Below are 23,383 nucleotides of genomic sequence, written 5' to 3' on the forward strand. Positions count from 1 at the left end.
AGTTAAAACCGTTTTCGTATCCAAGTTTAAGTTGCGAATTGGGTCGTCGAAAAGGTCTTCGGGAACTAGGATCATCTTTCAAGCCATTTTTGATAGCTCTACTTATAGCCGCGCCTGCCGCATTGTTCACAATTGCTAAGAATAACGGTAAAAATCCTCCCTTCTGTATTAATATCTTTTTCCGCTTTGCGATGGTATTGGGTTTAGATATCGTCCGCAAAATTTGACAATGTCGCTTCAATCACTTCTTATGACCATCTGATAGTTTCAATTTGCCCCGCAGAACATTTATACAACATTCCACAATAGCTTTAATCGCGTCGTTATTAGCTTATTTGATGGCAGCTTTTCTCTGACACGAATTACACTTAGACAGATATTTTAAAAACTCCTTCTGATTATGAATTCTCTTCATTTTGGGATAAAAACGGCAGCTTCTTCTCCTGGTAAAAGTCCGGTTCGAAGTCTGTGATCATCTGACGTAGTTGGTTTCAAGTCCACCCATAAATACCCAAGATCTCTAGCAATTGCTTAATGAAAAGCGTCGATGACGTATTTACTGTTAGTTGGGGAAATCTGTCTAGCTAAATGAAATATCGCCGATTTGTCACGTGGTGTCTTGAAAATTATCAGATAGTGAGCGTTTAAATTTAACGTTCTAATTTCCTTCCCAGGATATTACATTTTTGCATGAGTACAAAAACCGACGTGTTTTTATGATGATAACCTCTTATAAACAAATTCGTGACATCCTTGTTATTTGATATTTCACAAAGTAAATCATCAAGATTAACAAAATTCTTGACATTTGGGTCTAAAATTTTCACGTCTAATAATCCTTCGTGAAATTCAACTGTGGGTGTATCATCTAATACCGAATTAAACAGTTTGGACTGATATTCCGTATAGCACCATATAATTCTCTCTGGTGGGGGCGAAATACACGTATCTTAATATTTGATAAGACTAGCCACGAAAAAGGATTTTCCTGACTGAGTCGCACCCGCGATCAGAGGATTGTAGACCATTGGACCGAAATCCCATTTGTCCGAATGTACCATTCAACCGAATTCCAATCGACCGAAAACCGCGTTTTTCGCGGTTTTCATTCAATATATGGTTAGTGATACATATTTATATATCGTAGGTTACGTGACGATAGTATATCTAATTTGGACTAAACTATGTCTTAAATATTTATTATTTCGTACCGACGTGTATTTTTAGACCTTTTTCACTTGAAATTTGATATTTTCCGGGTTTAATTTTGGAAAATAACCTTGATAAGACCCGACGTGAAATAGTTGCCTACCATATCTAACCTAACCAAACCTAACCTAACCTAACCTAACCTAACCCAACCCAACCTGAATTAACCTACCCGAAGTGCAAACGAACCAGATTTAAATTTCCCATTCAACTGAATCCCGCCATGTTGGGCTATAAACAAAAATACTTTCCGGTTCAATGGGATTCGGTCAAACGGGATTCGGTCCAATAGTATACAACCCGATCAGAGCGTTAAAAGGATGTTGCAACCCGAAATCTATTTTAAAGAATGACACATTTTCCCCAAATCAAATAGTTTTTATTCATAAAAGTTGTTTAGCGTTAGAGACTATTCTAGCGACCATGCATTTACAAAATTCTTCATTTAAAAATGATTTTAAAGTAATAAATTTGTCGTTTCACTTCAGAACCGCTGAAAAAGCATGATGATCCTGGGACGTCATCCTTCTCGAAGAATTTGAAATTCACCACCAGTGGTAGCCTGCCTTTGAACGTTCACCACCTGCACCACCCCTGCTTTTGTACGTTCACCACCTAAGTATTTACCCTTCATCGTCACCCCTGCTTTTGGCTGTTCACCACTTGAGTATTTACCACAATACTCGCGGGAGGTGCTGTCGGTGCGGGAGGTGGCCTTCCACTGTAGACTCCCTGGTGGAACGGGTGGAAGGAGTGGAATGGCAGCTGGCCTTTTACTGTATATGGCCTGGGACCCGCTCGAAAACCCTACTCGGGTTTGAAACTTCATATTTCAAGAGTTCATTTTGAAATATAAATTTAAAAAACAGAACGCAGTCGAATTGTATCAAAGATTGCTCTTGTCGTACGTTTGGGATGGTATTCGGGTGGAATGTAAAAGGATATCTTGCCTTATATTTAATTACAAAGATAATATTTCAGATAACGAAGATATCAATTAGTGTTAACACTATATTCTTAAACTTTTATAAATATTTGCGGGATAATTTCGTTAAAAATAGATGGTGTTTTTATAAGTTTGAAAATGAAAATCAGAACCGACATTTTCATCACTCTATTCTTCATTTTCACCGTCAGCAGCAGAATAAAGGCCATGATAAAGAAACGTCTACCCCCTACAATAGAACCATGGTTATATGCCTTTACCGTTGATAATATCTTGTCTCTAATTTATCGGTTTTAATTCCTAATTGCATTATTATTAACTTATTTAAGATCTTTTGCTAATCAGCTAAGCTTTTGTTGATTTATTAAAAATTATTCTACAAATCATTATTGTTTATAATAGTTATTCAACTTTGTTCTTATAAGTAATTGAGTTTTAGATTTAAGTCATTTGGTAGGAAATATTATATTTCAACATAACTGGAAATAAATACTTTTCCAGAATTATTAAATTCAAAGTTGATAAATATTAAATAAATTTTCATCTTTAATTAAGCTATTTCGAAATAATTAACAATGGGCTCTTTGCACGACACAGAAAAATCAATAAATGGAATTTTAGAGAACTTTTCAATGCGTTTCCGGCGTCAGTAGTAGGAGAGTGTATGTTCAAGCACTAGGGGGAGCAGGGGGAGGCAAGGGGGAGAAGGGGGAGCAGGGGGAGGCGAGGGGGAGCAGGGGGAGGCAAGGGGAGAAGGGGGAGAGAAGGGGGAGAGAAGGGGGAGAGAAGGGGGAGAAAAGGGGGAGAAAAGGGGTCGATACTTAGAGGACAGAGAACTGAACTACTTTGATATATCAATACTTAGAGGACAGAGAACTGAACTACATTGGTATATCGATACTTAGAGGACAGAGAACTGAACTACTTTGATATATCAATACTTAGAGGACAGAGAACTGAACTACTTTGGTATATCGATACTTAGAGGGTGGAGAACCGAACTACTTTGATATATCAATACTTAGAGGACAGAGAACTGAACTACTTTGGTATATCGATACTTAGAGGGTGGAGAACCGAACTACTTTGATATATCAATACTTAGAGGACAGAGAACTGAACTACTTTGTTATATCGGAACTTAGAATGACACAGAGGAGGTATATAAGTACCTAGAGGGCTAAACTACAGAACATATTAATGTCCACCTTCAACATCGATACTTAGAGGACAGAGAACTTAACTAAAATGCACATTAATACTTATGAGTTATTTTGCTACTATCAAATGACGAAACATGTTCGTTTCTCCTATACATATATTTATATTATTCCATTCGAAGATAGGGTGAACCATGTTTTAAGAAATAAACAACATTTTTCAATGCTAATTAAATTAAAATTTGAACCATTGATATCTCCAGTATTAATCAAATGGCAAATGACGTACTTAAAGCGTTAGTTCTAAGATATACATACCAACCTTTGGAAGCTGCACACAATTCGTACATCAGAGTGCAAATCGTTAAGGCAGTATACAAACATTTGTAAAGTCAAAGTACAAGTGAAAATTCATTTCGGAAAATCCAATGGGCAAATGACGTACTTAAAGAGTTCTAAGATATTCAAACCGAACTTTGGAAGTTGCACACAATTCGTACATCAGAGTACAAATCGATAAAGCTAGTATACAAACATTTGTAAAGTCAAAGTACAAGTAACAATCCAATGACGTTTTGCAACGATATCAATGTCCACCTTTAACCCATAAATCAAGTATAATAGACGAGCATGAGTGATCGCCTTCTTCATTCTCTACTTTGACTAGTTCACGACGAGCAAGACGAAACATCAGGCCTTCAAATGTATGTATAAAAAACCCTTTTGTGACTTAGAACTTTTTGTTCAACAACGTGCCATAGAAATATTGTTTTATCTGAAGGTCCGGATCAAACGTTTTCCAAATTTCGACGAGGAAAGCAATATCTATCACCGCGGAGGGTAAAATTAAGCTCGGACTTACTGACGGTTCATCGAGCATCATTTTGACTGAATCCGAATTTAAAGAGTTATGGAACAGACGAACGGAGATCACCGCATTCTTGGAAAGCGAAACTATCCAACCCTCTGCATCGTTCTTCGAAGGATCGACCACCAAACGTATCGAGATGACTACTTATCAAGAGCGACACGTGTTGGACATTCGAGAGATGTTCATCGGAACAGGAATCCATTACGGAAAGCTCTTACCCACGAAAAAAGGGTTTAACGTGGGTCTACAGCTGTGGTCGATGTTAATTGAGAAGTACGAAAATGTTATGACTGTTTTATGGGAGACTATACGAGTTCGAGATCTGATCGCGGAAAACGTAGTGTCACAGTTACGCGAATCAATTAGATTAAATTGTAACGGGTGTATGTTCGCTCTCCCATCCCAATTAGAACATGACTGTATAGTTCACGATTGGTCTGATAGAGTAGAATCAAACTTTTCGGATGCTGTAAAATCACTTGATATTATTGCTGCACATAATGTATTTATAAACAAATCATTTTTAAGTCACGAGTTTTGTAAAGAAATACTAAATATTGTTATTTGTACTGCGAAGAAAATGCTTCTATAAATAAAAATGCCCGTGTTGACTACATCACATTTGTTCTCTGTTCCTCTACATTACTAGACATGGAAATAGACCTAAGCCTAAAGCATCCATTTAACGGACTAATAGCAGGCGCCACCCAGTCCGGGAAGTCTGTGTTTGTGGCAAACCTAATAAAGAATATGGAAATATGTATTTCCCCAGTTCCGGAGAGAGTAATATGGTGTTACACTGAATATCAGTCTACTTTGTTCAATTCCGTACAGAAACATACCCCAATTGTTGAATTTCACGAAGGACTTTTAGAAGTTAATATTATCGACTCTAATAAAAATAATTTAATTATACTCGATGATTTGCTATGCGAGATAGCTAATAACAAAGATGTAACAAATCTCTTCGTTAGAGCCAGCCATCATCGCAACTCTTCAATCCTAATTCTAATGCAAAACCTATATTACCCAGGAAAGGAGATACGGACTTTGAACCTTAATGCGCACTATTTAGTCATTTTTAAATCACCACGTGACCAATCTGCAATTTACCATCTTGCTAGACAAATATCACCCGGAAATAGTAATTTCGTCATAGACGCGTTTAAACAAGCAGTGGCGGAACCGTACGGCTACATGTTAGTTGATCTAAAACCCAACACACTCGACAAACATAGGCTTAGGTCTGGAATATTACCCGGAGAGCAAGCAGCAATCTATTTACCAAAGTAATCAATCGGTGGAATATTTTATGTTCTAAGTGTTAATGACGTGTGGGAAAATCCCATTTCAAAATCTAATCAATAGCGATTAGTGTAATGGAAAAATCGAATTGCAATATGTATGCGACTTCGACCTTATGATAAATATGTACTTGAACCCCGACCCGTACGAGATCTCTATATAAGCAACGGAGATCTTTGAGTAAAATCATACTGTTTCTAAAACCTGCTGAAAGAACGTCTCCGAAGAATTGAAGTGGAATACACTGGGATGTAAGTGTAACTTTATATATTCTATCTGTTTGTGGGGTTTGGGTTTGTTCTTAACAACATTTATTTCTTGACAGAATTGACTGTAGAAAAATGACGGGGTTTATCGAGGCAAATTTCTATAGAGCTAGAGATGAATGGATCATTAAGGAAGTAGCCATATACGTAGACGAAACAGGGGATTATCAAGCATGGACATTCAAACCGCCATTCCCATTTGCCGATCTTTCACAGAAGGATAAAAGGCTGTGCAGATGGTTAACATGGAATATTTGTGATATACGTTGGAACGAGGGACAACACACATTCACCAGTCAACTGACCATCGCGGAACTCATTCGTGGAAAGGCGACCACATTTTATTGCAAAGGACTAGAGAAAGCGGAAATACTTTCCAAATTTCTCAGTGTTAACGTTACAAACATCGAAGACTTGAACTGTCCGCGTTTGTCTACGATATTCTGTCTCAATCCGCCGACTCATTGTGATTTTCATAAAGATTCGAACCACTGTACCATCGTTAAGGCCCATAAAATCGCAACATGGTTCCGTCGAATAGGCTGCAGGAAAATGTAAACTTCTTGAGATATTTATCTACGGGCAAAGCGAGACAGAGAAAAGCCGCAATTCAAAACGCTAGTATGGAAGAGATAAAAACTTTAGCCGAATGTTGTATAAATGTTTTACGTGGTACAGTTAAAATTTCAGAAGACCATAGGAAGCGGTTGAAGGAACATCGCAGTGTCCTTCGTAAAGTCAATCGCAAGTTATCCCCATCTAAAAGAAGAAAGGTCCTTAACCAAACAGGAGGATTTTTACCCATCCTGTTAGCCCCAATTCTGTCAATTCTTAGCTCTGTGGCAGGCGCGGCTATAAGCAAGGCAATCAAGTGATGGCCCGAAAAATGATGTTAGTATCGGAAGAGGTACTTAGAAAGCTTCAAAAAGGAATTGTGGAGGAGGGTAAGAGAGACGATCAGACGCCAAAGGTGGATACCCTACTCGAACTTAACACACGTCCGAACACCGTTATAAAACACAGGAAATTGAATAATACCGAAAAGCTAAATATTCTTAATCACAAGTTGCAACAACGTGTCAACACGGATGTGGGAGAAAAGAAACGAAAAGGGGGAAAGAACTGGAAGTCTCAAATCGCTTCGACTATACCCGGTTATTATATTGACGAGTGTTTAGCGTTGTATAAATGGATCGTGAAATCTACAAATATTAGGTTCACCGAAAACGGTGAATTAATATACCTGGGTGACCCTATTTCAGGTTCTCATGTAATTGATCTTTTGGCGTATTCCGCTGTAAATTCTAAAAAATCGAAACTTGTTCCCGGGGTTGCAGAATTTTACGATTGTTTAGAAAGGGAGAATGTTCCCAAATCCCTATTTAAGGGCAAGTCATTTTTAGAAACTCTTAAAAGGAAAAGCAAGAAAAGTAAATCTGATGAAGATGATACTCCCAAAAATGAAACTAATGTTAATAATATGATTGGAAGCGGGTTTAAAAATTGGATTGCATTGTGATGATTTGAATAAAATATGTATTAATACTAAAAACCTATGTATCTCATATTCATTTCGAACTCAAGCCTCTTAATGGAAGGCCACACGTTAGAAGCTGCTGTTGTAGCGAGTCTTACTCATTCGTTTTTCAAATATCCTAAAGTATTGACAGCGATATTAATCGTAGCTGTATTTATTATCTTTCAAGTATCAGAGTTTGCGCTCCATTATTACTCTAAGGGAAACTGTACACAGAATGGATAAGCTAAAGGAAATATACTTCAACATCTCGGAGAGCGGTTCGTTTGGAGGAGTCAAGGTGCTCTATCGAGCGGCTAAATTGAAAGACCTAAAAGTAACACTGAAAGAAGTTAGAGAGTTCCTTAACCACCAAGATACGTACACGCTCCACAAACCGGTAAGACGTGTATTTCAGAGGAATCCAACTATCGTGTACGGTATAGACGAGCAATGGCAAGTCGATTTGGCAGATTTACAAAGCTTATCCCGTGTTAATAATGGGTTTAGATATTTGCTATGTTGCATCGACGTCTTCAGCAAGTTCGCGTTTGTAGTTGCGGTTAAAAATAAAAAGGGACAAACAATGGTGAAAGCGTTTAAAAATATTCTATCGTCGGGTCGTCACCCCAAAAGAGTCCAGAGCGACCACGGAAGCGAGTTCGTGTGTATCGCTGTGCAACAATATTTCAAGAGTATTAATATCGATTTTTTTTCCACCCATTCCGAAGTAAAAGCGTCGGTTGTCGAACGTTTCAACAGAACTTTGAAAGAACGAATGTACCGCTACTTCACTAAAAATAATACCCATAAATATATCGATGTCCTTAAACAACTCGTTGAATCGTACAATAAAAGCTATCATAGGTCTATAAGACATAAACCGTTTGAAGTGTCCCCGGTAAATTCCGAGGAAGTTTGGAAAAATTTATATGGGAAGATTAATTTCTCCCCACCAATATCATTTGCTTTTGATGTTGAAGATATTGTTAGGATAAGTAAAAATAAAAAAACGTTCGAAAAGGGTTATTTGGCAAATTGGTCTGAAGAATTATTCCGTGTAATGAAGAGAATCCCCAGAAGTCCACCAGTATATAAGCTGGGAGATCTTAATTCCGAGCTCATTTCAGGCGTGTTCTACCAGGAGGAAATACAAAAAGTTGGTAAAGACCTCGAAAATTGTCCATTTGTAATTGAAAAGGTTTTGAGAAGTAGACGCACTCGCAACGGCCAGGTTGAGAAATTAGTTCGCTGGAAAGGATACCCACCCTCGTTCGATAGTTGGGTTAAAGAAATCATCATATTAAAATGAGCTTTTACGTCACTTTACCATCGGACTCATCTTCGAAGTTCTTTGAAGGCAATACAATGAGTAAATTCCATACATATCTCCCAGAATGCGTACATCTTCATGGTTCTTACGAGGTTGGTCTGGCCGAGATCAGTTATCCGAGAACGTGGAATAATCTAAGAGAGGATTGTATAGTAACTCTCTCGAAGAACAAAGAACGTGAGTTTCCGACTCATATTGACATACCCAAAGGTTATTACGGATGTGTTACGGAACTTTTGGAAATAATGCAATTTGAGTTTGATAAAAGAAGGGATGCTATACTAAGTGATGCAGCTACACGTGTGTTTCCTGTTACATTTAATTACGTTAAACACTTGAGAAAAGTTCATGTAAAATTGGAGAATAAGGTCTACTTAACAATGTCCGGGATCTTAGCAACGATACTTGGATTTACGAGAAACGCTGAAGTGGAATTCACACTTAGTAAAAAAGAAACGCTTTCGAAATATACCGTCGATTTGGACGTGGGCCTTCATTCCCTGTTCATCTATTCCGATATCGTTGAAAATCGTGCTGTAGGCGACTGCAATGCTCCACTTTTAAGAATCGTGAGCGTGCAGGGAAAAGATGGAGACACCGTTGATAGAGATTTCATCAAACCACATTATATTCCGGTGGCGACTAATAAATTTCAAACCATCGAAATTCAAATTTTGTCCGAATTGGGTACACCCATTCAGTTCGAAAGAGGAAAGGTTCATATTACTCTACATTTTAGACCAAGACGTACGTGGGCAATGTTATAAAAGGAAACCTGAACGGATGCGACCTTCCCATTTCATTACTGGCTGTTGAACGATACGCACCATGAAAACCGTAGCCCGAGAAAGCGAGACTGATTACGAAAGGTATTATTTAAATCAGGTTAAATTAGGTTCGAATAATACCCTCGACTATGAGAACTATTATCGATCTCAAGTTGGAAACGGTTCGATCCCATTTTATCAGGGAACATCGACGCAACGCGGTTATGGATTAGGGAATATACTGGCGTCAGCCTTTCGTCGAGCCGTCCCAATGTTAAAAAAGGGGGCGATATTCTTGGGGAAAAAGTTTTTGAAGACCGGCGCTAAAGTAGCAGACGACGTCGCCAGCGGTGTCCCGATAAAAAGTTCACTAAAAAATCACGGTACGACTATCGGAAAGGAGACGCTTTCAGAGTTGAAGGATATGGTAAGACAAAGAATGTCTGGAAACGGTATAAAAAGAAAGCGTGGAAAGATTCAACTCGTCAGTTCAGTCGTGGCGAAGAAGCGAAAGAGACGCATACCGAAACATTCCGATATATTCTCGAAATAATGGCCCTAATTCATCAACAGTCCGGTAAATGTACCAACTCTGAATTGGATCTATTCGAGGTTCCACTCACGCAAACGGGAATCGTCAGTGGAGAATGGGTGGAATTCAATCCCGTTTCTAACGCGGACGAAAATTCGAACATTAATTTTGATATTCCTGGAAACTCCGAGACTTATTTAGATCTGTCTAAGACACTTCTCCACGTGCAAGTGAGAATAGTGAAATCTGGGGGAACCGTTCCAGACTACGAAAAAGAAACCGTTGGTCCTGTAAACTTGTTCCTTCACAGTTTATTCAGCGAAGTTCATTTAATTATGAATGAGAGATCAGTTACAGCGTCCGCTCAGAATTACGCCTATAAAAGCATTATTCAAACTCTTTTAACGTTCGGAGGACCCGCCAAAGAAAGCTTTTTGACTAGTTCTCTCTTCTACAAGGACACTGTCGGAAATTTTGACGTACTAACGAGCAACGAAGGATTTCAGAAAAGAATGGCGTTTTCGAGAAAGGGAACAATTGATATGATTGGGACCATCCACACCGATATGTGTCAACAATCACGATTTCTACCGAATATGCTTAATCTACGATTCAGATTTATCAAAAACCCAAACGAGTTTTGTATACAATCGTCGGGCGACGTGAAATATAAAGTTAAATTCGAAACAGCGACGCTGTATATCAGGAAAGTTAAACTAATTCCGGAAATTATTCTCGCCCACGCCAAAGCCTTGGAACGTGGAACCATGAAGTACCCCATTATTCGATCTGAATGTAATACGTATTCCATTCCGGTGGGATCAAAAATGTCTACACGCGACAATTTATTCCACTCTCAAATTCCTAAGAAAGTCGTAATTGGATTATTAGAACAGAGCGCTTATTTAGGAGACTATTCGAAATCGCCGTTTAATTTTCAAAACTTCGGTGTAAACCATATAGCTTTATACGTCGATGGTACTTGCATCCCACATAAACCTTTAACTCCGAACTTTACGAATAATACGTGGATGAGGTCGTACATCAACCTGTTTCTTCAAACTGGACAATTTAATATTGACGAAGGTAACCTAATAAACCGTGAAGAATTCGCCGAAGGAAATTGCCTATTCGTTTTCGACCTCACCCCGGATCTTTCTCACTCGGTGGATCACTTTCACTTGATAAAGAGTGGAAGCGTGAGATTGGAATTAAAGTTTGATCGAGATTTACCTAAAACGGTCACCGTACTATACTACGCTGAATATCAAAACCTCGTAGAAATCGACAAAAATAGAACTGTAGTCTTTGATTACAGCAGCTAATGGATACGCTTCAATTAACCGAAATTTTGCGACGTGATTCCTACACCGAAGGATTATTTCGCGGTGTATTTGCGGCTGATAAATTACCGAAATGCGTGAAGTTATTTCCTTCTCTCTACGTTGTCAATACCGGACTATCGAATACTAACGGAGAGCACTGGACTGTCATCTATTTCTCCTCCAAGCAAAATACAGAATTCTACGACTCTTTTGGTCACCCACCAGACTATTTTAAATTTAACCATTTCGTTGAAAGAAATAGCAAAACTGTTACCTTTAATTCCATACAACTTCAAAGTAATAATAGTAAAACGTGCGGCGGATATTGCGTTTATTTCGCTATGAATAGATGTAGGGGTATTAAAATGTATGATATTGTGTCAAATTTTCAGAATAATACATATGTGAACGATGGTATGATTGAAGAATTCATGTACAAGAGATTTTCAATAAAGTTTTTCAAATAATTTTATTTTTCATTTCAAACTCTTTCGCGGGCGGGCGGGTGGGCCCCAGCATCGCGTGCGCGTGTTAAGATATTTATATTTCGCGCGCGGGTTAATCATCAATTTATCGCGCGGCGCGGGTTAATCAATCTGTTGCGGGGGAATGTTGAAATGACCATGAGCCAAAGTCGTCACTCCATCCTCCAAAATGTACCGCTTGTCGTCGCAAGGATTAAGACATAGTTTGGACTGTTGCACTGTAAATAATTCGTGTTTTTTACTTTGTATATTCGTCATTTTCGCCATGGTGACTTTCATGTTGAGTAGACAATCCCTATACTCCTCATGTCGAACGTATTTTTTGACGACACGTTTACAGACGCCCTTTGCTGTTTTCTTTTCCCCATTGGATGATAGAATGGAATACATCTTCGGCCTTAAGCCACAGAACTCTTGGATGGGGACCGATGATAGCTCATCCTTGAATTTCCCTAGAACTTTGCAGTTCGTCGCACTATACAGCGGATGGTCTTGGGGATACGCGGAGAAGTCGTAATTGTCGGCTTGCTCTCCAAAGTCCTTGTACAGATCCTTGGTTTCAATGACGTAAGTAAGACTGTCTGTTAAAGAGAAACGTTTATTAATACATTTGTTTTAAATATATCCCTTTAAAAAGAAATTAACATACCGGTATCGGTGAATAAGAGTTTCGCCTTATCTCCGTACCGCGCTCTGATTACATCGTAATGAAATCTGTACATCAGGAGTTTGGAGAGCTCGAGGATCGTGAATCCTGTGTATATGGGTCGGTCCAGGGTCAAACTCTTCTTTTTTAAATGAATCCCAACAAGGTCCATGTTAAAGATCGTAAACCGTTCGAATGCCGGTGAATTCGCCTTTTTAGTGACCTTTTCCGGAGTTTGTGCGAGAACAAAATTGATGCGATTTCGCAAATTCTCCATCGTTTTACCTTTAAATTGGATATATATATATATATTTTTTAGAAATACAATATAATTTCGCTTTAAAGGAAAGGTGAATATACGTACCAAAAACAGAGTTATTCTGTAATTTAAAGAAATCTCGTTCCACGTCATTGACTGCTGTTCTACGCTTCTCAGTGTTAAAGTTGATAAAGTCCCGTAACCAGGATCTCTGGTCGAACGTCAGTACTCGATGAACCTTTTCAACTTTCATCCCTTTACTGACGTAATATTTAAGGTTCCTGTAGTGTACGACGTAGTTGTTCTTCGCGTTTAGGTTTGGAACCAGCTTAGGTAAACTGTCTTTTACTGGAATGTTAAGATGTTGTAGTTGCGTCTTGGAGTATGGTGATAGTTCCGCGACTGAAATTGGACGCTTTTCTGGAGCTAATGGATAATCGTTATGATCGTCGTGAATTTCGCTAGGGTATGTCAAATCCACTTCCAGTATATATCCTTTGATATGGTCGTCGGGATGGTTTAGGATGCTATCCAGATTTTCTTCGCACCACTTGAAGTTTTTCGTCGGCATGGGGTCGGTCATTACTGTCCCGTAAAGATTGTTACAGTCTGGGAGGGATACAAAGGGATAATTAAATTATAGTTAACTAATTAAACGTTCTAAAATAAATAAAAAATATATATATATACCTAGATATGTGATGAAAGTATCAGGTTTTTCAGGATCGTACGATTCTGGTAAATACGTATTGTTTGCTACAGCGTGACGGTGTGATATCATCGACACCCCTCCGCGTATACCTCGCTCGATCATCAAATGTATATCCTGGTCTAAGAGTAAATCGAGTTCAACACCCGTCATGAAGAGGGCGCTCTCCCACGCAAAGCCCGGTCCAGTAAATGCATGTGCAGGGTCCAAACGGTAGTAGTTTAAACAGATGGCTCGAAACGATTCGAATACATCCGCGAGCTGTAAGCAATCGGAAGTGACGTACAAATCGTGATATTCCCCTTAAAAATGAAAATAAAATGAAATATAAAATACATACTGGGAAATAAAATACATGGCAAAATAAGATCTATTTACCTAGATTCTCGATTTCAAATGTATCCCACACATTTTGAGCGTGTTGATAGTCAGCTTCACTTATATCTTCCTTCGTGAGGATGTTAAAAAAAGCTTCCTTTGGAGGTAGAGACGTTTCTGCGAATTTACCGATACTGTCCATGAAATCGTACGGATACACTCCCTTGCGTAATAACAGAGCGACTTCCTCCGGCGCGAACTTGGAATTGAGAATAGGAAACTTGGCCGCTCCACCTTTCGATAATTTGGCTACTAGAGTTTCCAATGAGGCGAGTAGAAATCTCACCGAATCGACAAACCGTAGTTTTCCGAGAGAAAAAGAAATATATCTTTCTGAATTTGTTGGAATACAGTTGATATCCTTATCTTTCACCGTCCCGATTTGTTGCATTATTAAATGCGCGTCGTAGGAGCTTAAATTATGCATAAATACTGGAATGTGCTTAGGAGCTTTAAGCATAAGGTTGCAACTTTGGTGGGCTGGCCCGCGATACGAACCGCTATAGTGATCATGATCGCGAACTCTGATATCCTTCGATGTAAATCGTTTGTTGCAAACGTAGCACATATATGCGGATTGGAATGACGTCTCTTCGGTGGCTGTCAGATTCAACGGCTTGACTTCTTTTATCCTCTCGAGTATGATCGCCTCCTCCCGTTGAAGCGCATTTAGAAATTGAAGCGTAGCTCCATCGCCTCTATACGTTACGGGCTCGCTAGGTTTCCCATCCGGACCAATGATACAATAGCTCCAACCACATGATATGTGGAGGGATAATGTTGTAGTGGAGGATAAAGTAGAATCCGGCATGCAAGTATGCGCCTTAGGTAAAATAGCCTCGAAATCGGCGTATATTACGTAAGGTACCTAGAGGATATAATCGTTAGTAAACTATAATATAACAAAAATTCGAAATAAAATTTAATATTACCTTTTGGCACCATCCATATTTCTTGAACCCGAGAACTGGATCTTTAGTAGGCATCTTGACTAGTTGAGGTCCGTGTGATTTACAAATATCCACGTGTATTTGGTGATTACTTTCCGCGTTCGTTCCGGCCGTACGGTGGAGACAATAGCGACAATAGTAGGTTTTTCTACAGTTTTTGGTATGGTCACTAAGGAGGCGGCTTAAACTCTTTATCAGACAGTAATGGAATTTTCCCCCTTCGGCTAGAAGTAGCAAATCTATTTGTCGAGATTCGTCGACGACTCGTTCACTCACGAAGCGCGGGAAAACTACACCCTCGTACGCGAATACGTTAATGGAAATGTCATTGTTGATTTCGAATTTCTTTATCCGATCCGAATTCAATTCAAATGGAAATTTAACATCCGAAAGATTCAATACGTTTTCATACCGAATGTAGTTGCGTACGAGATTAGGGTTACGTTCTACGGGATACAGTTTGGCTAAAATCGACCAAAGAAAACACCTTTCGTCATTATTTCTTACGTTGATGATAGCCTTTTTGTTGACGAGTCTCACTGGTGTTTCGATGAAAGATCCACCCACTAACGGTGCGTAGGTGATAATGTTGATTTGGAGAAAAAGAATTCGATCCAAAACCCATCCCGATCCCTGATTTTCGAACTCCGCCATAGATTGCGCAATTTTTTTAATACTCTCATCGATTTGTTCACTTATCACTTCCGGACTTAACGTGGCGTAGGAACATCCACGGAAATAGGGCATTACCTCGGCCAATCCCGCTTCGTTGGCCAAGGGACGAGTGTATCGACATCGGACTGTTAGGTACCATTTTAATCCCTTCTTGATTGAAAGCTTATTTATTACGTAGTTTTTAATCGCATGTCGATGACGTGTAATGAAAAGCTCCACATCCGTTTCCACTCGCGATGGGGTGAAACGTGCGGCGAAGACGTTATCATCGAGGGCGAATATCTCCTCCAATTGATCCGGCGCGGGTGCGCTTTCGTCGAGATTTTCCGGTTGAGTACTCTGGTTCGCCGATTCCCACTGCTGCATAAATTCTCCCGCATTTTCGTCGTTTTCATTGTCTAGTATCTCCTGGTAAACAATATTTGCTAAAAGATCATCGTTGAACTGACTGTCCCTGAAATTGAAAGAGTCCGTTCTCCGTCTTTTTTTAGCTGGAGTTCCTGTCGATTCGGGTCGTGAACGTTTGACGCGATGTACTAGTCTATTTTGGTTAGGAACGTAGTCAGCCCGATGGGAGGGACCGGCTTCTTGACTCCAATGAATACCTTCTCGATAATTCGGATCGGGATTAGCGGTAATTACATCGTTTGTCGATCCAACAGGGTGAGTAGACGATACAGCGTTGCAAGTCGTTGGTACAGCGTTGAGTGCCTTCACTGCGGAGAGGGAAGTCGTCGGTACAGCGTTGAGAGTCGACGGAGCGAGGTCGAGCGACGGTAGAGCGGGCACGAGAGGTCCCGGGGCGGTCAGGAGAGTCGTCGGTACAGCGCTGAGAGTCTTCGGTACGGGCAGGAGAGGTCTCGGTGCTGGCATGAGAGTCGCCGGTATAGCGTTGAGATGCTTCGGTACGAAGGGGAGAGTTACCGGTACAGTGGGAAGAACGGTTTGGTTGGAAACTTCGGTAGGTGAGCCGGCGGCTCGCGGCGAGTGAACGGCTCCATCAACAGATGGATCGGATCTTTGTTCTTGGTTATCCGAAGAGTTACGGTGGTGTTTCTGGATATGGGATATTAATTTAACGCGGCGGGTATAGGCAGCTCCACATTCATCACACGAAAACCTTTTTTCGTCATGTTTTTCACTAACGTGACGGAAAAGATTTTTTTTCGCGGAAAACTGAGAGGGACATTGTTCACAGAGAAACATTATAATTGAAATTTTATTTACTAGGTACAGAATCGTGATGGCTGACTAAAGTCAAAGCGATAATGGATAGATATCCCATATACGTCCTCTCTTTTATATCGTGATACTATTATCACGTGATTAACGCCATCCAATAAAATTAATTAAGGATGACGATATAAAATGATATCAGTCAAAACTTTCCGCAATCTAAATACTTAAAAATGCTGTTATTTGTGCATGGAAGATATGAAGATTGACGTCACCTTAAGATCGTCCAATCAAAATTTTTATAAGTGACTAATGACGATTCGTCATTGATACCATAATCTCAACAAATTACTCAAAAGTTTCCAAAATTCGTATTCAATAATTGAACTGTATGAACAACAGAAATGATAAGAGATAATGGTGAAATAAATAGTTTGTTTATTAAACAAACCGGGAAGGCCGATAAATTGTACATTGGAATGATTCTTGAAATAATATAGAAAGGGTAAACTTGGTATAAATACCAGACACGCTTGAAATTAAGAATCACAAATCGACAAGACACTTTTCTAAAAATGGTTAAGCGTTCCAGGACTTATTCAGAGAGTTCCGGAGAGTACAGTCGCGATATCGACTTTGCTATTAGGCTGCCGTCCTCTCAACCTGAATATGAGTAAGTATAATATTTTATGTGTTGGTTAAATCCACATTTTTCTCTATTGTAAAATTAATTCTGCGTAGTTCTGATGCTGACACGCTCCCTTACGCCCCGAGTCCCTCGCTTTTGGAGGAAATTCCACCAAATCCGAACGCAATGATTTCTGTCGTAACGGGGAATAATGCCAATGGGATAACGTATGTTTTTGGGTTTTTATTTTGTTTTTGTTTTTTTTTTTAATGCCATCTATACTATGACATGTATTAAAGTTTTAACATATTTTATCCTTGTTCTAAAATAGTATCATAAATTCCATAGTGGAGGAGATTTTCCCCATGATAGATGTTCCCGGGGACCGTGCCGATAACCTATTGTTAGCTATCATAGCTGAAATATCAGAAATTATAAGCGACAGGTACGGACTTAAATATATTTATGCTTTAGGAAGGGTGTATTAATTTATTTTTCTATAGCGGACAATCCTATGCTGATGCACAGATGGAGGCGGACGAGACACCTCACCCTCAACCTAACGTGCGAGGCACACAGTATGTTGTTCAAAATACTACCCGAAATTTCTTTATAGTGTATTAACAATATGATATTCCTAGTGTTGTTGACCGATTATGGAGATTGGTGATACGAAGGCGCTGGGAGCTCCGAGAAGCGGAAGGAAATGTTCCGGAAAGAGACGGGGGGCTGATGTTGAGGCTCATCAATATAGTGCTTCAAAACATGATGGAGTACGTCGAATTTTGAATAAATATGTTTCGATATGACATTTGACTCCTGCATTTTTAAATAGTAAGCATATTGTACATCATTCTCCACCCTCTAAGTATCGATATACCAAAGTAGTTCAGTTCTCTGTCCTCTAAGTATTGATATATCAAAGTAGTTCAGTTCTCTGTCCTCTAAGTATCGATATACCAATGTAGTTCAGTTCTCTGTCCTCTAAGTATTGATATATCAAAGTAGTTCAGTTCTCTGTCCTCTAAGTATCGACCCCTTTTCTCCCCCTTTTCTCCCCCTTCTCTCCCCCTTCTCCCCTTGCCTCCCCCTGCTCCCCCTTCTCCCCCTTGCCTCCCCTTGCTCCCCCTTCTCCCCCTTGCCTCCCCTTGCTCCCCCTAGTGCTTGAACATACACTCTCCTACTACTGGCGTCGAAGACAACTTTGTGTCTTGAAATCACGAATAACAAACTTGACATCCAGGAAGACGTGTTTTATTTAGAGGTTTAATGATATTTGCGTTGAGTCGGCTTGTCTAGATAGGCTCCAAAGGGTCAAAAGTTCTTTGAAATAACAATTTTGTAGCAAATATACAATTGAGGCAAAAGTGTCCGTTTGAAACAAATCTTTCTTAAAGATTAGAGTATAGTTCATAATATTCCGCTATGAATTCTACAAAAACAGTTATCAAATATCACGCATTTTCCTTGTCTATCTTCGTAAACGTAAGATTTTATTTTACAAACATTAGCTTTATCAAAAAACTTTTATTTTGCTATATCTAGAGGGAAGCTTTAGGTTAACAATAATTCATTAATTGGGCTTCGCAATTTTTTTTATATTAATTAAAAAAAAGTTGACCAGTTTATTTTAGAAAAATTTGAATATTTAATAAAAAATGGAATGAAGCTGGATACATTTTATCATCTATTTATTATTATATTTTATGTGCTGTAGGTGATTTAAAAATTCCGTAAGTGTCCTTATGATGCAGTAATGGAACAAATCTTACAAAACTTATCGCAGTTGGAGCCACTAACTCAACCAAAGTATTTTATGCATGTCTTAAGGATATGTACGGTGAAAAATAAAGTTGTTTATTAATATAAGAAAGATTTGAAAATTAAGATTGTAAAAATTTGTGTTTTATCATATTAGGTTTACAAGAAACATTTGGTTGATAAAGTTTTCGCTTTTAGTAAATACAAGCTTGATATAAACAATACATCTTATTTCTGTTAATAGCAGAACAACTCACAAATCTTTCGGAGTTTTTTAGAGTACGTGGTTATACAATAAATACAGCCGAGGCTAACATGTTTTTCGATGAAGCGTTGAAATTTAGCACTAGAGGATGGTTTTCACTTTATCACTTAACAATTTAATCATAAAATAAATCTATGGTTCCTAAAATTTATCGCAACTCCAATTAATGCAGCTTCTTATATTTTCCTTTAGAATCAATTAAAAGAATTAGATGATTACTTGAAACATTTTCCAGAAAGTACCTTTTGGGAATTTGGTGAAATGATTTCCAAGACGCGATATGTCCTCCTTAATCTACGAAACGTCACGTAAGTATCATATTTGGCGTTTCTTACACTTCCTTTGAAATTTATTTATCGCAATAAATTCTCTTATAGTAAATAAGACAAATAGATAAAAATTATTTTCAATTACTTTGAGCGATTGTTAAGTAATGAATCGGTATCTTAACTAAAAAAAAATATTTGGTTTAGAAATATTTTATTTTTGCCAAACCGCCTTTAGAACAGTACACAATAAATAGTTAAACAAGGTATAAAACAGGATTTTATATTTTAATATAGGATTTTTTGATAAGCTTAACTATAAAAAGAGTATATTTAAGTTTCTAATAAACATTGTAAGAATTTTTAGGATAAACGCATTAGGTAAAGAATTTAAAATTTCAAAAATTTGAAAAGGAGTTCATGAACATTATTAAAAAATAATTTTGACGAATAGAAAAAAAACTTTCCATGATAATGTTATAGAGCATATTTGAAAACGAATGAAGTTGATCCAGTTAAAAAAACTGATTTTTCTCAAAAATATTAGACCTTGAAAAACCACCAGTTGGTTAAAGGAGGTAATAGCTAATATTAACACATTTTAAACAAAACACAATTGTATTAAAGTTTGATATTTTATTCAATGAAAATCATTTAGAAACAAGTAAGCAACCACATACAGATCAGGTTCAAATTTATGAGGTCCCAAAATTATCGCTGTATCATATCGGGAGTGACAATAAGGAAGGCAAAAACAATATTCTGTCACAATTCTTCTAGAGTCGTTAAGGCTTCTGGTTAACGTGCTTATCAATGAAGCGCCGAAAGAAATTTCGAGCCATAGCACATCTGGTGACCTTAGAGGCTTGTTCTTTCCAAACCGTCGCTGAAACAATTAAGCGTTTAAATAAGCTTTAACAGGCGCAATTCTAGGGTATCCTTTGCGCCACTTGACACCACGTCGAGGGCCCTAAATGGGTTTAAGTGTGCAATAACTGGTGGCTTTACCGGGGAGTCGGGCTCTTGTAACCCATAAGGGCGGTGGTGCACTGGGAGATGTTAGCTCTGATCAAATGGTCCTATCTCCACCTCCGACTTCGGTCAGGTTAGGGCTGGATACTGATCTTCGGCTCAGGCTAACGGAGAGGGTCCGTGCAAACTGGCCGCCTCGGCGGATTGGGTAGCCTGCTGTGGGGCGGCGGGCCTCCGTATGAGGGCACGGCGGTCCTGTTTCCCGGCCTTTTGGGCTTACACCGGGATCTCCGGTGCCAGCTGTGCCGGGTTACTTGGGCTGCTGTGTGCTCGTCGTTCCCCTTTAGGAGCTCTCTCCTAAGGGCTTGACTCCCTGCCTCCATAGGTGGGGTGTCGGCTGGAGTTGCTACAGCATCCATTCTTAATCCCACTGCTGTGTGCGAAGTGGGGATTGGTCCACCCATTGCTGCACCTTCTGCTGGGTTGACTGGCTTGCGTCTAAGGTGAGACCATCAGTAGTAGGGTTTTGCTACCCATGCTGGATTTGTCACCTGTCCGGGCTAGGGGGACGCTGGCGTAGGGCACTATGATGATAGGCCTCCGGTGGTATGGTCTTTGTTACTATAGGTACACCGGGCTATAAATTCTGACACACTGACACCACGTCGAGAGTAAGCAATAAAGTTGGCCAGGATAGTATCGTCTATGTCTTTGTTTGGACCACCTTTTACACGGAACCTGGTTGAATTTCCGAACCACTTCAAGAACAGTGCTAAGAGTTGGACTGCTGTATGGAAAGCGCATATTATTTAATAAAAATCAAAGCATAATGCGTGCAGAATAAATACGCACCTTAGACTATTTCAATGTGTAGGGAGCCCCCTTCAATACTTAAATTATATTTATATATATATATATATATATATATAGAAACATTTTAAAAATTATAGTTTCATACATTATTTGTTTACCCTGAAAACTAACTTTCCTTTTTACAGAAAATCGCCCTATCACTGAAATTTCAAAAACTTACAATATTTTTAAAACTACTCGACTTATGAATTACCATGCTAAAATAAAAATATAAAATCGAACTGGAAAAACTTATGGGAGAAACAAATTTATAATATCATTGGAGACGTTTTGAGCCAAGGCGTTTTATAAATCCCTTATTTTAATCTAACGTGTTTAAATTTACGGCACTTAAAGTCGCATGACACATTTACGTCTCAAAATAATAAAATATATTTGTTTACACCATGATTATTTCTCCAGTTTTATTTAAACTGTGCTTATATTTCGTTTAATCATACAGTTATTAATTTTTATTAAAACCTAAATTAAACTTTTAGTTAACAATTTTGAATATATTTTTAACTAATACATGTTTAAATTTTAGACTTAGAAACACCACAACTATGCCAGTAAGTCACATGAAATTGTTAAACATCTTAACTTCGAAATATTTCAATGAGTTCACCGTGAACCAGCAGTTTTTAATTTATTTTAAGTCTAAAGGATTTGTATCACATTTAACGCAGTCTTTATTTAATTTTAAAATATTCACTTGCCTTTTTAATTTAATTTTAAAAATACTCTTAAAAATAAATGAGCAATGCGAATATTTTGGTGGGCATGAAACTTGCCATCTCGTAGAAATTATAGTACGGTTAGAAATATGCTAAATTAATGGAATAAATACTGTGTCGATCAACATTTTGGTATTGCTCCTTTCTACGTGTTTAGACTATTTTTTTGAATTATAAATTATTTGCTGTAAGAACTCAGATAATATGACAAAATCAAAAATTTTATTTTTAAAGAAACGTTACTTAATTTTTGTTTCGGGTATAAAACATCATTTATAAATAATTGATAAATCAACTGTACTTAAAGTAGTATCGGGTGTAAGTTATCTAGGAATGATTTTAGTTATGTTTTTGGATTTTAAATACCAACTACAATTATTGTCATTATGAAGGACGTGTTTCATATTTCTTGGGGATCCATCTACATTAATTCAAAGACGTTCCCAAAATTGGATATCATTGCCCCATGTACGAGAGACCCGTTTTTCATATCGTGAGCTGCCTGGACAGCCAGATGGAATTTCAAGAGGTCTTGTTGCCTCACAGAGCTCTGGGGAGAATGAATTGCATCATGCTGCTGTTCTCGCTTCTGGCCGTTTCTCTGGTGACTGCGTTTGCCTTTGAAGGAAGTTTCAACACTTTCCAGAAATTATCGAGAGCCAACGCCGTTATCAAAAGCTGTTTCTTCTTTTTTCTCATCTTTTACGTAACCGTAAAGTATATTTTTTCCAGACAACGAATACTAATTTTGGAGTAGATTTTAGATTGTACAGTACTTTGTTGTGAACTGGCTAAGCACCTTTCAATAAAGCTACTGAACAGGATTAGAAAACCAAATGTTATACAATTCAAGAAGGCTAGGCTTGAGAAATATCAACGGTTTATCAAAACTTATATGGGTGTCGCTTTATAAAATACGTATTTGGTCTCAAAAAGGTTTAAAAGAAGGACACGCCAAACTGTAGTATCTTAAATAACAATTAATTGGTTATGAGAACGCCTACTTTCAGTTATTTCAAGTTAATGGCAAGGCTTATCAAATTTTTGAAACTTTAAAAATTGGGAACTAGCACTTATTGTTTCTTATTTAAATTTAAGTATATACTATATCCAATACTTTTTTATTATTTTTCATTTTTGTTGTTTTATATTTTATTCTTAAATAATGTTATATAATTTTTTATCTTGCATTAACTTACCTTACCGTACCGTTCCCCGTGCCGTATCCTGTTAAAACTATTGGTAGATTTCCATATGCAAAGATAATATAGTGAAAAACTGTACTAGGATCCAACAACCCAGAGTGGAAAGACTAGGTGAATCGAAATCCTAACATCTTTATTTTACAGCTGTCACAGAGGCAAAGAAAACCGTTGCTTGGCGATTACTCTTGT

General features: G+C 38.2%; 3 protein-coding genes across 3 annotated transcripts; all 3 read left to right on the forward strand.

The window, feature by feature from the left end:
- The first annotated feature begins 7,511 nt into the window (after window positions 1-7,511).
- Window positions 7,512-8,585, forward strand: LOC149963302 (SCAN domain-containing protein 3-like). Its single transcript, XM_090165921.1, has one exon. It carries the CDS (start codon window positions 7,512-7,514, stop codon window positions 8,583-8,585), a length of 1,074 nt encoding a protein of 357 aa, XP_090022047.1.
- A 1,340-nt stretch (window positions 8,586-9,925) lies between these two features.
- Window positions 9,926-11,230, forward strand: LOC149963303 (uncharacterized protein F54H12.2-like). The gene has a single exon (XM_090165930.1). It carries the CDS (start codon window positions 9,926-9,928, stop codon window positions 11,228-11,230), a length of 1,305 nt encoding a protein of 434 aa, XP_090022056.1.
- Window positions 11,231-16,949: 5,719 nt separating this feature from the next.
- LOC149963304 (uncharacterized) lies at window positions 16,950-18,008 on the forward strand. Its single transcript, XM_090170551.1, has 5 exons — window positions 16,950-17,181; window positions 17,250-17,363; window positions 17,468-17,581; window positions 17,640-17,714; window positions 17,778-18,008. Exons 1-5 carry the CDS (start codon window positions 17,084-17,086, stop codon window positions 17,923-17,925), a joined length of 549 nt encoding a protein of 182 aa, XP_090026677.1. The 5' UTR covers window positions 16,950-17,083; the 3' UTR covers window positions 17,926-18,008.
- The last annotated feature ends 5,375 nt before the right edge of the window (window positions 18,009-23,383 follow it).

The sequence above is a fragment of the Leiobunum rupestre genome, chromosome 1 (genome assembly GCF_980474605.1).
Source record: "Leiobunum rupestre chromosome 1, qqLeiRupe1.1.hap1, whole genome shotgun sequence".
In the NCBI taxonomy this organism is placed as follows: Eukaryota; Metazoa; Arthropoda; class Arachnida; order Opiliones; family Sclerosomatidae; genus Leiobunum; species Leiobunum rupestre.